Source organism: Dipodomys spectabilis, unplaced genomic scaffold, assembly GCF_019054845.1.
Source record: "Dipodomys spectabilis isolate Male_0828 unplaced genomic scaffold, ASM1905484v1 ptg000230l, whole genome shotgun sequence".
NCBI classification, from domain to species: domain Eukaryota; kingdom Metazoa; phylum Chordata; class Mammalia; order Rodentia; family Heteromyidae; genus Dipodomys; species Dipodomys spectabilis.
In genome coordinates, this window is record NW_024870907.1 from 2,271,682 (window position 1) to 2,285,964 (window position 14,283).

General features: G+C 48.5%; 1 protein-coding gene and 1 pseudogene across 4 annotated transcripts in view; both read right to left on the reverse strand.

The window, feature by feature from the left end:
• Positions 1-3,658: 3,658 nt before the first annotated feature.
• LOC122123559 lies at positions 3,659-7,067 on the reverse strand (annotated as a pseudogene).
• Positions 7,068-11,108: 4,041 nt separating this feature from the next.
• The window catches only part of Tcf20 (transcription factor 20), a 177,665-nt gene continuing 174,490 nt past the window's right edge, over positions 11,109-14,283 (reverse strand). For 3 of the 4 annotated variants that reach the window (XM_042697943.1, XM_042697941.1, XM_042697942.1), the window contains exon 6: positions 12,120-12,339. Coding sequence is in view for 1 of the 4 variants with exons in the window: in XM_042697944.1 (XP_042553878.1) it covers positions 12,322-12,339 (18 nt within the window). In the remaining 3 variants the exon portion in view is untranslated. Of the gene's footprint in view, positions 12,340-14,283 lie in introns of all 4 variants that reach the window. The other variant, XM_042697944.1, reaches the window with a different exon arrangement.

Consider the following 14,283-nt stretch of genomic DNA (forward strand, 5'->3'; position numbering starts at 1 on the left):
AGATAAGGTGGGTGGTGCCTCACACCTATTATATTAGCTACTCAGGAGGCTGGAGATCACGGTTTGAAGTAAGCATTGGCTAAAAAGTCCATGAGATTCCTATCTTTAATTGATCACCAACAAGCTGGAAATGGAGGGGTTCTGGAAGTGGAAGAAAAGTGCAGAAAAGCTACAGGGCAGTGCTCAGGCCCTGAACGACAGCATCTGTGCCTAAAGGGATCTGAGCATCCAGGCTACCTCCTCCTTTTCCCAGGGGCCTATGCTGAGGGTGTGGTGGTCATGAGGAAAATCACCTGAAATAGCCAGGCTGTGACTGACAAGGATGGACACTTATGACTCAGCACTGTCCATCAGGCTGCTTGTGTGAACTCTGTCCCCACTGCCATCAGGACAGGGGCCTTGTGGCATAGAGGAAAGCATGTTAGTGAGATCAAAGTCACCACACTGCAGCAGGGTCCATACCCAAAGCACATGCTGAGCTCTGTACAAGACAGTCTAGAAATGGCTACTGCAAAAGCTCCCAGGATCGATTACTTCATGAAACTACACCTGGGTCTGCCCTCTCCCTTCATAGGCCTCCTGTGTCATGCGTTAGAATGCATTGGGCACAGGTGGGCCCTTTGGATGATGCCATGTGAGGCATAGCACTTCACCATTTGCAGCAAGGGGTACGCTAGAAACTGTAGGTCCTTCTCCGTCCCCACCCCTTTTTTTTGTTGGTTGTGGGGCTTGAACTCTGGGCCTGGGTGCTGTCCTTTAGCTCTTCAGCTCAAGCTGAACGCTCTACCACTTGAGCCACAGCACCACTTCCGGTTTTCTGAGTTGTTTATTGGAGATAAAAGTCTCAGGGCTGGGAAGGTGGCTCAGTGGTAGAGCGCTTGCCTTGCATGCATGAGGCCCTGGGTTCGATTCCTCAGCACCACATAAGCAAAAAAGAAAAACCCGGAAGTGGTGCTGTGGCTCAAGTGGTAGAGTGCTAGCCTTGAGCTGAAGAGCTGAGGGACAGCACCCAGGCCCAGGGTTCAGGCTCCACAAATGGACCAAAAAAACAAAAAAACAAAAACAAACAAACAAACAAAAAACTAAAAAAGAGTCTCACAGAATTTTCTGCCTGGGCTGGCTTTGAACACGCGATCCTCAGATCTCAGCCTCCTGAGTAGCTAGGATTACAGGCGTGAGCCACAAATGCCCAGCTATTGCCTTAAAGGGCCCGATGGGACCTGAACTTTGTTATGTGTGTGCACGCGTGTGTGCATGCATATGCACACACTCATGTGCAGTGGTACTGGGGCTTGAACTCTGGGCTTTGCATTCTTGCTCATGTTTTTTGCTCATAACTAGTACTCTACAAGCTGATCCATAGGTCCACAGAGGCTTTTTACTGGTTAATAAGAGGCTCTTTTATCTGTCTATGCTGGATCTAAACCCAATTATCAGATCTCAGCCTCCAGAGTAGCTAAACTGTATATGTGACACACTGGCACTGACTCCCAAACACCTTTATGAGAGTTCTAGAACCACTTCTGAAGCACGGGGCCAGAAGGATCAAGAATGTTCTAGCATCTTTTGGGCCTCTGTCTACTTGCCTGACACAGCTATATTTTTGGGAGGAAACACCCAATTCCCAGCTCCTCCTTAGGAACAGAAAGGAGGGTGGGATCTGTGTGCCATGTTCTGGCTTGTCTGGATGCCAGGCCAGGGCCTTTGGAGCTGCAATCCCACAGGCACAGGGGCACAGGAGATTACAGGCAGCAGAATACTCTAGACATAGACCAGAAAGACCCCATGGGAGCAAGATCAGCCTTCTGGGAGTTATCTAAAGCATAGTTTCAGTTTTTGCTTTTTTCTTTTTTGTCAGTCATGGGGCTTGAACTCTGGGCTGGGTACTGTCCTTGAGCTCTTCAGCTCAAGGCTAGCACTCTACCACTTGAGCCACAGCACCAATTCTGGTTTTCTGGTGGTTCATTGGAGATAAGTCTCACAGACTTTCCTACCTGGGCTGGCTTGAACCACAATCCTCAGATCTCAGCCTTCTGAGTAGCTAGGATTACAGGCATAAGCTATTAGCGTCCAGTTCTCTGAAATAGTTTTGAGGAGATTATGTTGAATGAATTAGCCAATGTGGACTCCATGAGGAATGTTAATGGCATTAATTCTACATAAAAATATATACAATCTGAGCCAGGCGCCGGTAGCTCATACCTGAAATCCTAGTAACTTAGGAGGCTGAGAACCAAGGATCACAGTTCTTAGACAGCTCAGAAGAGAAATCTGTGAGATTTTCATGTACAATTAACCAGCAAAAGGCAAGAAGTAGAGGCATGGCTCAAATGGTAGAGCACCAGCTATGGTTAAAAAGAAAAAAAAAAATAGACCAGGTGGAATCATTACTATCTTCAGAGTATTTTACATAGCAGCTGCACAAGGTATATTTCTTTTCTTTTTCTTATTTTTTTTCTTTTTTGCCATTCGTGGGGCTTGAACTCAGGGCCTGGGCACTGTCCTCAAGCTTCTTGTTCAAGGTCAGCACTCTACCACTTAAACCACAGCCCTTGAACTTAAGCCCAGGCTTGAACTCTGGGCTTGGGTGCTGTTCCTGTGCTCTTCAGCTCAAGGCTAGTGCTCTACCACTTGAGCCACAGCGCCACTTCCGGTTTTCGAGTGGTTTATTGGAGATAAGAGTCTCATGGGGGCTGGGAAGGTGGCTCAGTGGTAGAGCGCTTGCCTTGAATGCATGAGGCCCTAGGTTTGATTCCTCAGCACCACATAAGCAAAAAGAAAAGGCCGGAAGTGGTGCTGTGGCTCAAGTGGTAAAGTGCTAGCCTTGAGCTGAAGAGCTGAGGGACAGCTGAGGACAAACTTAACATAAGATAATTGAAAAAATTCCTTGTATTCCATCAGACTATAATGGAATAAAACCCAGTAGCAAAATAAACTAGAAAAAAATATTCCAAGACATAATAACTGGACCTCAATGATAAATGGACCTGAGTGAAGAATATAAGGGAGGGAAATCCCAAAATTACCAGAATCTAATGAAAATGGAAGTGTAACTTACCTGAACCTTAGGAGCCTGCAAAGACAGCGCTGAGGAAAGTTCGTAGCTTTAAGTACCTACATAACAATCAAACCCAGAGATGTCAATCAATAGCTCCATGATGTACCTTGAGCTCCTAGAAAAGAGCAACCCAAACCCCAAATCAGCAGACAGAAAGAAATAATAAAGATTAGGATAGAAATGTATAAAACAGAGACTTAAAAACTATACAAAGTATTAATGAATCAAAAGTTGGTTCTTTGAAGTGAATAAGATTGACAAACACTTAGTATTATGACTGGAGATCTAGCCTGTATCTAGATAAAACTCAGATAGACAACTAGAAGTTGTGTTCCCCCACCCCACCCCCAGACTTCGTCCCTGGAGTCTTTACTGCTAATCACTTTCCTCTATTCTTGTGCTGCATCAACCATAACCATGAATATCACAGCCTCTAGTTCTGTGAGCTCTTCTTGGAACTCACTATATTGAGAAGGAGCCTTGGGGCCCCCAAATCCCATCTGCCATCAAGCTAGGGTGATAACCAGTAGAAACCTGCCTAGAGGATGTCACTAACTCAGTAAGCAGAGATGGGTCCCCATTGGTGACTTGGATGAGCTGTCATCTGTTGAGTGGGACCTGGTGGAGGGCCGAGGTAGGGTGATAGCAGCAGTTTGTTAGCTCAGAACCTATCACAGACAAGCACAGGGTTAGATCAAGAATCTGTATGGCAAGCAGTACATCCGTTTATTGTGTACTGTGGCCATCCTGAGGGACAGATTCAGGATTTGACTAACATGATACAACACAGAGCTGGTAGGGCCATGGGTCAGTAGGAAAGATAAAGACCCCAAAGTTACTGGGCTGGGGCTGGCCTGCGGCACCAGGAAGCGCTGCTGGGGGCAGATGAGGAAATGCTCCATGCATGCCAGGGGCTTCCTGAGACATGCGGGACAGCAAGTGGGGATGGTCAGCTGGAGCTGGGGGCCCCCTCCCAGCTACTCCAGCCAGGGGACAGGGAGCCAGCACCCCACACCTGCTGAGAAGGGCATGAAGGCCGCGGGCTTCACAAAGCGGCCCTGGGTGTCCAGGAAATGCGTGGGGTGGAAGCGGAAGGGCTGCTCCCAGATGTGCTCATCCTTCAGCATCAAGGACAGGCTGGTGACGAGCGTGGTGCCCTGGTGAGAGGTGTATTCATGAGAGGTACAGGGGACACCGAGACCTCACCCAAGCACACAGCCACTGCCTTGGCCCGCGTACATCCTTTTATCTGATGGAGCAGGAAGACTCAGGCCTACCTTAGGGACGAGGAAGCCCTGTACTTCCATGTCATGGGACATCATGTGGGGCAAACTAAGTGGGCTGATGTCTGTAAAGTGCTGCACCTTGTGGGATGTGCAGGAGCACTGGGCTGTGTTCAGCCGCTGTGAGAGCACAGAGGGGTGGAGTCCTTCTGGGCTCAGCCTAGTCCACTGTATACAAAGATCTGCCTGCCTCTGCTGCAGCAGCTTCTATATAGGGTTTCCAACAGGGACTGGGACACAGGCAGTTACCTCTGGGGATCCTCTGATCCAGGGCCGCCTCACCCATTCCTGCTGTGGTCTGAAGTTGCCCAAAGTTGCCCAGTTCCAGAGTTCTATCCCTGCAGTGATTTCCCCATCACCTGTGAGTGCAACTCCTCCCATGGGAGACCTGACCCGTGGAATGCCCTGCGTCTCCCATCTCTGGAACAAAACCAGCTTCCTTCTTCATATTCTCCTCCATGAGATCTAACAACTGGGTCAGATGGTTATCATACTTGAAGCAGTGGGCGTGGACGAGGGAGGCGGTCATGTCCCACAGCTTTGTTCAGGAGGGCGTTGGGGCTGAAGGGGAGACCTGGGAGTGGTGCCGCTGGTGATGTGTTGCTCCTGTTACTGCCTCCTGCCTCATTCCCCCAGCCCATCCCCAACCTGTCTGCTCAGGGAGGGCTGCACAGAGGCAGCTGGGCCTCCTTGGTCACCCACTGCTGTTCATGCCAGGCAGATCTGCAGGGCACAAAGACCACCCCTATGGGCAACGGATATGTGCTGTGAAGAAGTATTCTTGACCTCTCCTTGGCCACCTGTACCATTCCTCTCCTTCAGATAGGTCTGTCTTTGACTCCCACATGCTTTTTTTTTTTGGTCCGGTCGTGGGGCCTGAACTCTGGGCCTGGGCGCTGTCCCTCACCTCTTCAGCTCAAGTCTAGCGCTCTACCACTTGAGCCACAGCGCCACTTCTGGCTTTTTTCTTTTTGCTTATGTGGTGCTAAGGAATCGAACCCAGGACCTCATGCATGCAAGGCAAGCGCTCTACCGCTGAGCCACCTTCCCAGCCCCTCCCACATGCTTATACAGGTCCTTTGGTGTTTCTTTTTTGGTGCTGGTCCTGGGGCTTGAACTCAGGGCCTGAGTGCTGTCCTTGAGCTTCTTTGCTCAAGGCTAGCACTCTACCATTTGAGCCACAGCTCCATTTCTGGCTTTTTTTTTTTTGGTAGTTTATTGGAGGTAAGAATTTTACAGACTTTTTCTGCACAGGCTGGCTTATAACTGTGATCCACAGATTTCTGCCTCCTTAGTAACTAGGATTATAGTCACAGGCTCCTGAGTAGCTGGAATTAAAGGCTTGAACTACCAGTGCCTGGCTTCAGGTCTTGCTATGTATATGTACTCTTGCTATGTAGTCTAAGCTGGTTTTGAACTACATTTGTGTGTGTGCTGGTTTGGGCTTTAATGCAGTGCTTAGCTTTTTCTCTCAAGGCTAGCACTCTACCACTAGAACCACAGATCCACTTGTGGGTTTTATGGCAGTTAAATGGAGATAAAAAAGAGTCTTACAAACTTTGCTTTCTGGGCTGGCTTCACACCTTGATCCCCACATCTCAGCCTCTGAGTAGCTAGGATTACAGGTGTGAGCCAATGGCACCTGACTCTGGCTTTCCTACATTACACCCTCTCTCCCTCCAGGTACCCCTATCCTTCCTTTGGCCCCCTTGTTGGGCTAGGGGGCTGACTCTGCCCTGCTGCTCTTCAACTCTGGACCTCAGTCCAAGGCCCAGGTGTTCATAGATGGGCATTGGCGGGTGGTCAGCAGTGCCTCATGCACAGCTTCCAGCCTGCTGATGACCACCACTTCCACCACTGGCTTCCAGGTCAACTGCAGGCTGAACAAATCCCCCAGTCAACTTTGGAGCTGCAGGCAGAGGATCAGAGCACTGGTAGTGGAGGACTTCTGCTAGACTGCTGGACCCAGGCTCAATGCACAAGCCTTTGGGAAAAAGTATTTTGAGTCAAGGATTTTTTTTTTTTTTTTTAGGAGGGGGGGTGGGATTAAAGAGGGCTTTCCATTTGCCGGGCAAGTGTTCTACCTCTGAGTTACATCCTCAGCCAGAGATCTAACGTCTTTATTTTGGGGGCCATATCCTCTCAGATTAAAGAGGACCCACATTAGACGTAGCCACTTTGCCTACAACCCTGCAAGCCAGGTTCCTTAATATCTTTGTGCAGAGGAGGAAACACAGGCTCTCAGAGGAGCAAGAAGCCCAAGACTCCAGAGCAGCAGATGTCAGTGGCTGCTGCACCTCTCTCTACCTGATGCCCAACTGAAATGCTGCCCAATGCCCTGGCCCCTCGGATAGTCTAGGAAGACCTGGGGAGTACACAACTTCTGCTCTGTGCATCCCAAACCTGCTACCACGTCACCCCTTGGCCTTTGCCCTTCCACACATTGGTCTTGGAAAGCCCAGACTGTCATCAGGCCCTGTAGTGCCCTCCCCAGGGAGCCTCTGTGGCCTGTGGCTTCCCAGCACTGTCTCTGCAGGCATCCACGTGCCCTCTGCTGCCTACCACCAGCTCTTCACCTTGTAGAAGCAGTATGGCAGGTTTTTTAAACCCATCTGCAGCAGGTTGCCCAGCCCTGGCAGTGGCACAGGGCCTGGTGGGTAGCGAGCAGCCCAGTACTGGCACCGACCTATCAGGCCCACCAGGAACAGGAAGATGGCCAGAGCCATGGGGCCACAGTGCTCCCTCCTGCAGCAGCTCCATGGCTGCCTGCTGCTGACTGGCAGCTTTGTTATTTCCTTATAAATGAGCTGAGGCTGCCCTCTGTCCTCTGACTTCAGCCAAAATGTTTGTGCTGTGTAAGCAGAGGGGCAGAAGGACCAGCCAAGATGGTTGGGGCCCACTCAAAGGTCCTGTCTTTCCTGTCACACAGGGATATGGACGGGACCTGAGGGCGGAGGTGCACACATCCTGGCAGGTTGTGCTGCACCAGGCACTAGGAGAATGGGAACAGATGACAGGTGGATCCCTGATCTAAGGTACATGAGTCTGAGGAGGTCTAGAAAGGGCAGGCAGCTAATAGACCATGCCAGCTGTGCTTTGAGGGGCCCAGGGACCTTACCTCAGCCTGCAGTAGACTGTCTCAGAGACCTCATTCAGCTGCCACTGCAGACCGTGCTACTTGGACTGCAGGATCGAGTCCACTGGATGGCCTGTACAGGTGAAGGTAGAGCAGAGAGGCTGCTGCATTCTGGGACTCTGCAGGTATGGAGACTAGTGTGGAAGTCTCTCAAGTGCTCTGTAAGGAAGACACAATTACATACTATGGCTTTCTAGGGTCTGGTCTATGGCTCTTCACCTAGCCTCAGGTGATTGTGCTTGCTTCGTAGCAACAACTTTATTTATTTTTTTTGCTGATTCTGGTGCTTGAACTCAGGGCCTGAGCTCTGTCCCTGAGCCTCTCTGTGCTCAAGACTAGTGCTCTACCACTTGAGCCACAGTACCACTTCCAGCTTTTTCTGAGTTTATTGGAGATAAGAGTCCCATGGACTTTCCTTTCCAGACTGGCTTTGAACTGCCATCCTCAGATCTCAGCCTCCTGAGTAGCTAGAATTACAGGCATGAGCCAACCGTGTCTAGCTAGGCAGCAATGTTTACCTTACACTACCAAAAATACATAGTGGGGCTAGCAAAGGCATTCCTGGTTATCTGGCCCTTTTCAGCTTGCAGCCAGACTAAACAGGTATTAAAGGGCTGTGACACAAAGGCTATAAAAAAGGTAATGCCCTCTTCAGGCCAGGGGCCTATGCTTAGGATATGGTAGTTGGAGGAAAACCTGCAAAACCAGAATGTATTTTCCAAAGATTGGTACTTACATTAGGCACTGCTGGTTGGTCACATTGCTGTGCCAACTGGTTTACCATCCCCACAGCCATCAGGACAGGTGGCCTTGTGTCCCCAGAGCAAAGAAGAAAGCACGTTAGTGAGATCAAAGTCACCACACAGAAGCAGGGTCCATGTCTGAAACACACGCAAAGCTCTGCACGAGATTGTCCAGAAATGGCCACTGCAAAAGCTCCCAGGATCAATTATTTCAATAGACCATACCTGGGTCTGCCCTCTTCCTACATGGGGCCTCCTGTGTCATGGGGTAGAATGCCTTGTGCACAGGTGGGTGCTTTACATGGTGCCACGTGAGGCACTTCATAATCCTGCAGCCAAGAGGCAGACTAGGACCTCTGGACCACTGTCCTCCAAAAGGGCCCTATGAGCCCAATATTTTTGTGAGAATTCTAGAGACCACTTACATAGCTACAGTTCTCAGCCAGCACAGGAACTAGGACCTCTGTCATTCTGCCTGCCTGGCACAGCGGTGCAATTGAGAGGAAATTCCCAATTCTCAGCTCCTACTCAGGAAGAGAAGACAGGGTAGGACCTGTGTGCCAAGTTCTGGCTGGTGCTGGATGCCAAGCTGGAGCCTTTGGGGCTGCAATCCTACAGGCTGGCACCAGGTGGAAGAAGGTAACACTCTACAACTAAAGGCTTCAGAAGATCAAGATCAGCATCTTTTTTTTTTCTTTTTTGTGACCAGTCCTGGGGCTTGAGCTTAGGGCCTGGGCACTGTCCCTGAGCCTCTTTGTGCTCAAGGCTAATGCTCTAACACTTGAGCCGCAGCATCATTTCGGGGCTTTTCTGAGTAGTTTATTGGAGATAAGAGTCTCTTGACCTTTCCTGCCTGGGCTGGCTGAGCTGCAATCCTCAAGATCTCACCCTCCTGAGTAGTTAGGATCACAGTGAGCCACTGGTACCTGTAATATTTACTTTTTAGATGGTGATTTATTTACATATTTATTTGCTAGTATTAGGGTTTGAACTCAGTCTAGGTACTGTCCTTGAGCTTTATCCCTCAAGACAGGTGTTATACCTCTTGAGCCACAGTTCTACTTCTGACCTTTTGGTGGTTAATTGGAGGAGAGTCTCATCGATTTTACCACCCTGACTGGTTTTGAACCATAATTCCCAGATCTCAGCCTCCTGAAAAGCTAGATTATAGTTATGAGCCACCAGTGCCTGGCTAAAAGTATGATTAAAAAAACGTTTTTTAAATAATTGTAACCCTAAATTTTGAATGCAATGAGGTTGACTGTATGTAGTTCTAATAATGATAATTTAAAAAAAAAAAAAAATCTTTCAAGGGCTGGGAAGGTGGCTCAGTGGTAGAGCGCTTGCCTTGCATGCCTGAGGCCCTGGGTTCGATTCCTCAGCACCACATAAGAAGAAAGAAAAAAGCCAGAAGTGGCTCTGTGGTTCAAGTGGTAGAGCGCTAGCCTTGAGCTGAAGAGCTGAGGGACAGCGCCCAGGCCCAGAGTTCAGGCCCCACGACCGGACCCCCCCCCAAAAAAAATCTTTCAAATCTGAAATTTCCCTTTAACTCCCTATTTGTCCATACCCGTATTACATACAAACACCACCAGGGTGAAACGTGATGTGAGCTGCAGGCTTGATGGTTGCCCATGCGGCGTGATATAGGTTCATCAGTGCAGGAGATTGTACCTGTGTGGGGAGTGGGCATGTGGGAATATCTTCTGCTCAGTATACTGCTGTGGACCTGAAACTGCTGGTGGCTCCAGCCTGTAATTCTAGCTACTCAGGAGGTTGAGATATGACTGTGGTTCAGAGCTAACCCAGACAGGAAAGTCGGTGAGACCCTTATCTCCAATTAACCACCAAAAAGCCAGAAATGGGGATGTGGCTTAAGTGGTACAGTGCCAGCCTTGGGCAAAAAAAAAAAAAAAAAAAAAAAAAAGCTAAAGGATAGTTTCCAGCCCTGAGCTCAAGTTCAGGACTAGTACACATGCACGCATACGTACGTGGGCGCCTACTCATGCATGTACATACACACACACACACACACATACACGCATACCTATATACATACATACATGATCTTTTACAACATATGCTGGGCTTTACAAGTTGAGGTGCCAGAGGTTACAGCTGGACTCTGGGCAAGTGGTAAACAGGGTCATGTCTCAGCTCAAGGTCATTTCTGAAGCCAACTTAAAGGCACCAGAAATAACGCCAGAAATAATGAGTGCTACACCTTGAGGCACCATCAGCAACTTCAAAGGAACAAAAGAGTTAAAGGCAAAGTGCCAAACATCAGCCAGCAGGAAAATTTTTCAAGATACATATTTTTCAAGTTTTGTGATTTAGTCCTTGACATCTGAAATCGATTAATTTCATTCTACCTGTGTTAATCCAAGTCAAGACTAGAATGGAAGCCAACCTGCTCAAGAATCATTTCTATGCAGGTCTTGCCGTAGCTGCCTGTACATAGTCCCACGGCTGGCGCTGCACACCCACCCACGCCCCCATCCTGGCAAAGAAATGAGAAATGGACTGCACGGCTTGATGTAGCCATTAGGCTGAAATTAATCTGCCATTTCTGCAACCCAAATTGATGAGCACACAAGAGCTTATTTCCACCTCACATTTCTCTGATATTTGTTCTCCCCAAAAGTCCATTAACATTGCATTATACTTTTATAATCTTTAAAATCATGTCGATTCAAAAATATGTCCTCATATTTGGATAAATCCCAGTGTCTGCATGGGCAGCCGAGATCTGTTGGCCTTCTCTGAGGCTGGGATGGAGGGGACTAGGGCTGCTGGGTTCATTCTCCTTGGGAGCAGCTGAGGAACCCTAATGGCGGCTGATGTGAGGGAAGGAAGAGACACATCCACTTCATAGTAAATAATAGAGGAAACAAGGTTAAAATGAAGTTTATTATTTTTTGATTTTTTTGTTTTTTGTTTTTTTAAATAAAACTGTTTGTGAAACAGCTATTTTATCCCCACGGCAGAGTGACCCCTGAAAGATGCACTAACCCCTTCTTAAGGCCTTAACAAGATTTTTTTTGTACTTTTTTTCATTTTTTTAAAACTTAGATATTTAAAAATTATACAATTTACAAAACAAAACAAAACAACATAATCACATAGCATGGAGCTGACACTTAACAGCCCCCCTTTCCCATTATAAAAATGAAAGCAAAAAGAAAATAACAGCTAAGTGGGTGTTTTCTGGTCAGCTTAACCCACCCACCTGGTTCGCACACACATTCGTCCCAGCCCCTGCCTACTCTCGGGCAGGACTGCCTAGGCCTCCTTGGGTCCCCATGAGCCTGGGTGCAGCTGCCTGGAATGTACCAAGGACAGAGGGCCCCAGACGGGGGCTCTCAGGGATCTCACCAGCCACAGTTACCCAGGGCTCAGCCACGACCTTGGGGCATCTGCCAATTTTACCCCCCAAAAAGATAAAACTTTAAAAAAGAATAAATAAGTAGTGTTTCTGGCAAAGAAAAAAAAAATGACTTTTATGTTTAAACATCATTCCTCCACTCTTGAAACCCCCTTTCCCTCCCCCCAGAACCTTCCCTTGTGACAAGATGAAGGCCCAGTTGTGGTCTGTCTGCTCTTTTAGTCCTGGGTCTAGTGTTCTCTGACTTGGTGTGAGACAGGCTAAAGATCAAAGCCACATCCCATCCTTTATGAGATGAGAGCTTGTTCAGTTCAATTCACATTTAAATTTCACTGTCATGGGAACAAATTTGGAGTCCTTTAACTAGATAATTTTAAAATAGAATCAAAAGGGATAGCGCACCTTTCATTTAAACAAAGTCTTTCCAGACTAAAAATAGATTTATATATATATATTTTTTATCCCTCCCTTTATCCCCCCCCTTTTCCCATGAGCCCACCCTTCCCCCCTCCCCCCACATTGTCACTATGGAGATTGTGTCCATGGAAATAGCCATTCCAACATCTTGTGTCTTTCTTTCCTGTGGTGTCACCAGTTGAGTGTGATGTGAGAACACAGGAAGGAAGTGCTGGCATGGGCAGGCGCGGTGGGGCGGGGCAGGGTGGGGTGTGGCTGCACGGCAGGACAATTCCATTCCCTTACGAGTGTCCACCACCTTCTCATCTCCACAGTCTCACCTGGAAGACAAGCAGCAGACACTGAGTGTGGGGGCTGGTACCTGGTCCCGCCAGCCACAATCCCTTTTCAGTGGCGCTGGCAAATGGCCTTTGGCAGGGACTTCATGCTCAGACCCCTTTGTGGGTGTGAGGCTGACTTGCTTTGAACTTGAAGCAAGGTGGAAGACAGAGGTGATCTAAGAAGGTAGGTGTGGAATCAGACTTTGAGGCCTCTCCTGACAGGTCACCTTCTCTGTATAGAAGAAACAAAGGCAGGAGAAAATTCCTTGAACTTCAGGGATGGTGACTCAGCCACTGGTGGCAGTTTTCACAGAGGTGGCCGAAGACAACCCAGCTGTGACTGAACCTAGAGTGTCCAGACCATCTGTGGAAGAACCTTCTCATAACCATATCAAAGCACTCTTCCCAGAGACCTGCCTGACAGGGTGGGCAGCCCACAGCCTGATTTTTGCACCGCACAGAGCTGGAGGTGTCATTCTTCCTGGCTCCGCAGGGATAGATGGACCTTAACATCTGGGCCCAAACTTGGGCCCAATGACCCACGCAGAAGACAAGTGTACCAAGGCCATCTCAGAATGCTTCACGACCCATCTCATGTACAAATGTCTCAGTAAACACCAAAGCTTCCAAGAAGTTAGTCCAGAAAAAGCACACTAGAAGTGGATATTGATGGTGGTCTTCCCATCCGGAAGCCAATCAGAACTATGACTTGTGTCCCTACGACACCCCTTTCTTCTTCCTTAAATCCTTTCTGGTGCCCTCTACCAACAAATAAGCCTCAGGAAATGGCAGACTCACTCTCCCACTCCTGCCCCAATAAAACTTACTAATGTGCAAACTGTTAAGCAGGCTGTGTGTGTGCAGGAGCTAAGAATTCACAAGCGCACATATATAATATATTCACCCCTGCCAAAAAGGAGACTTCTGCTTGACAGAAAATACCAATAAGCAGGAAGACACTTTGCAGAGATGACAGTCCAGAGCCAACACCCTGGAGTTAAAAATAAACCCTAGTACTTTAAATTGCAAGGCCCTGGGCATATGGGCCAGCAACTGAGCCATCCTGTCAATCTCAGCATGCACCCACAACAGCATGGCTTCCCTCGTAAATGTGCTCCGGACTCCTCCTCTCTGCACGGGACTGCTCCCACCATCCCAGGGAGATTCTCCTCTGCCTCAGCAAAGGACACGGAGAAAGGGTTCTCTGATGCCCTTTCCAGGAACCACAGGCACTTGGGAAATCACAAGGGCAGAGCTAATGGGTGCTTCTAGGAATGAGCAGGGGGAGTGATCTGAGGTCAGATGCCACAGCCCCCTTTTAAAGGTATGCTTGTAGAGGAAGGGCAGGACAGTGCTCAGCTCAGGCTTGGACCACCATCCCATACTACTACTCAGAAGGGTAGCTCCAGACCAGCTCCCAACCTCAAAATGGGGCTGGTAGCTCCAGACCAGCTCCCAACCTCAAAATGGGGCTGTCTGCTTGGCCAGTTGGTTCTAGATAACCTGGCTCCTTTGGTGGCACAGAGCTGTATGGTAACACAGGTATTGGCAACTCTCCAGCATCTTGTCTTGGGCTCCACAGTCCAGCTTTCCCAACAGAGAGCTTTCCACTGAGTACACTGACCCAAACACATCCTAATTGTGATGGGACCTGTAATATCTGTAGAGTTGGGCTGGGAAGGTGGCTCAGTGGAAGAGCGCTTGCCTTACATGCATGAGGCCCTGAGTTCGATTCCTTAGCACCACATAAGCAGAAAAAAAAAAAAAAAAAAAAGCTGGATGGAAGTGGCGCTGTAGCTCAAGTGGTAGAGCGCTCGCCTTGAGCTGAAGAGCTGAGGGACAGCGCCCAGGCCCAGAGTTCAAGCCCCACGACCGACAAAAAAAAAAAAAAATAAATAAATAAAAAGATGGAATGAGGGGGAAAAAATGTATATTTCCTAAAAA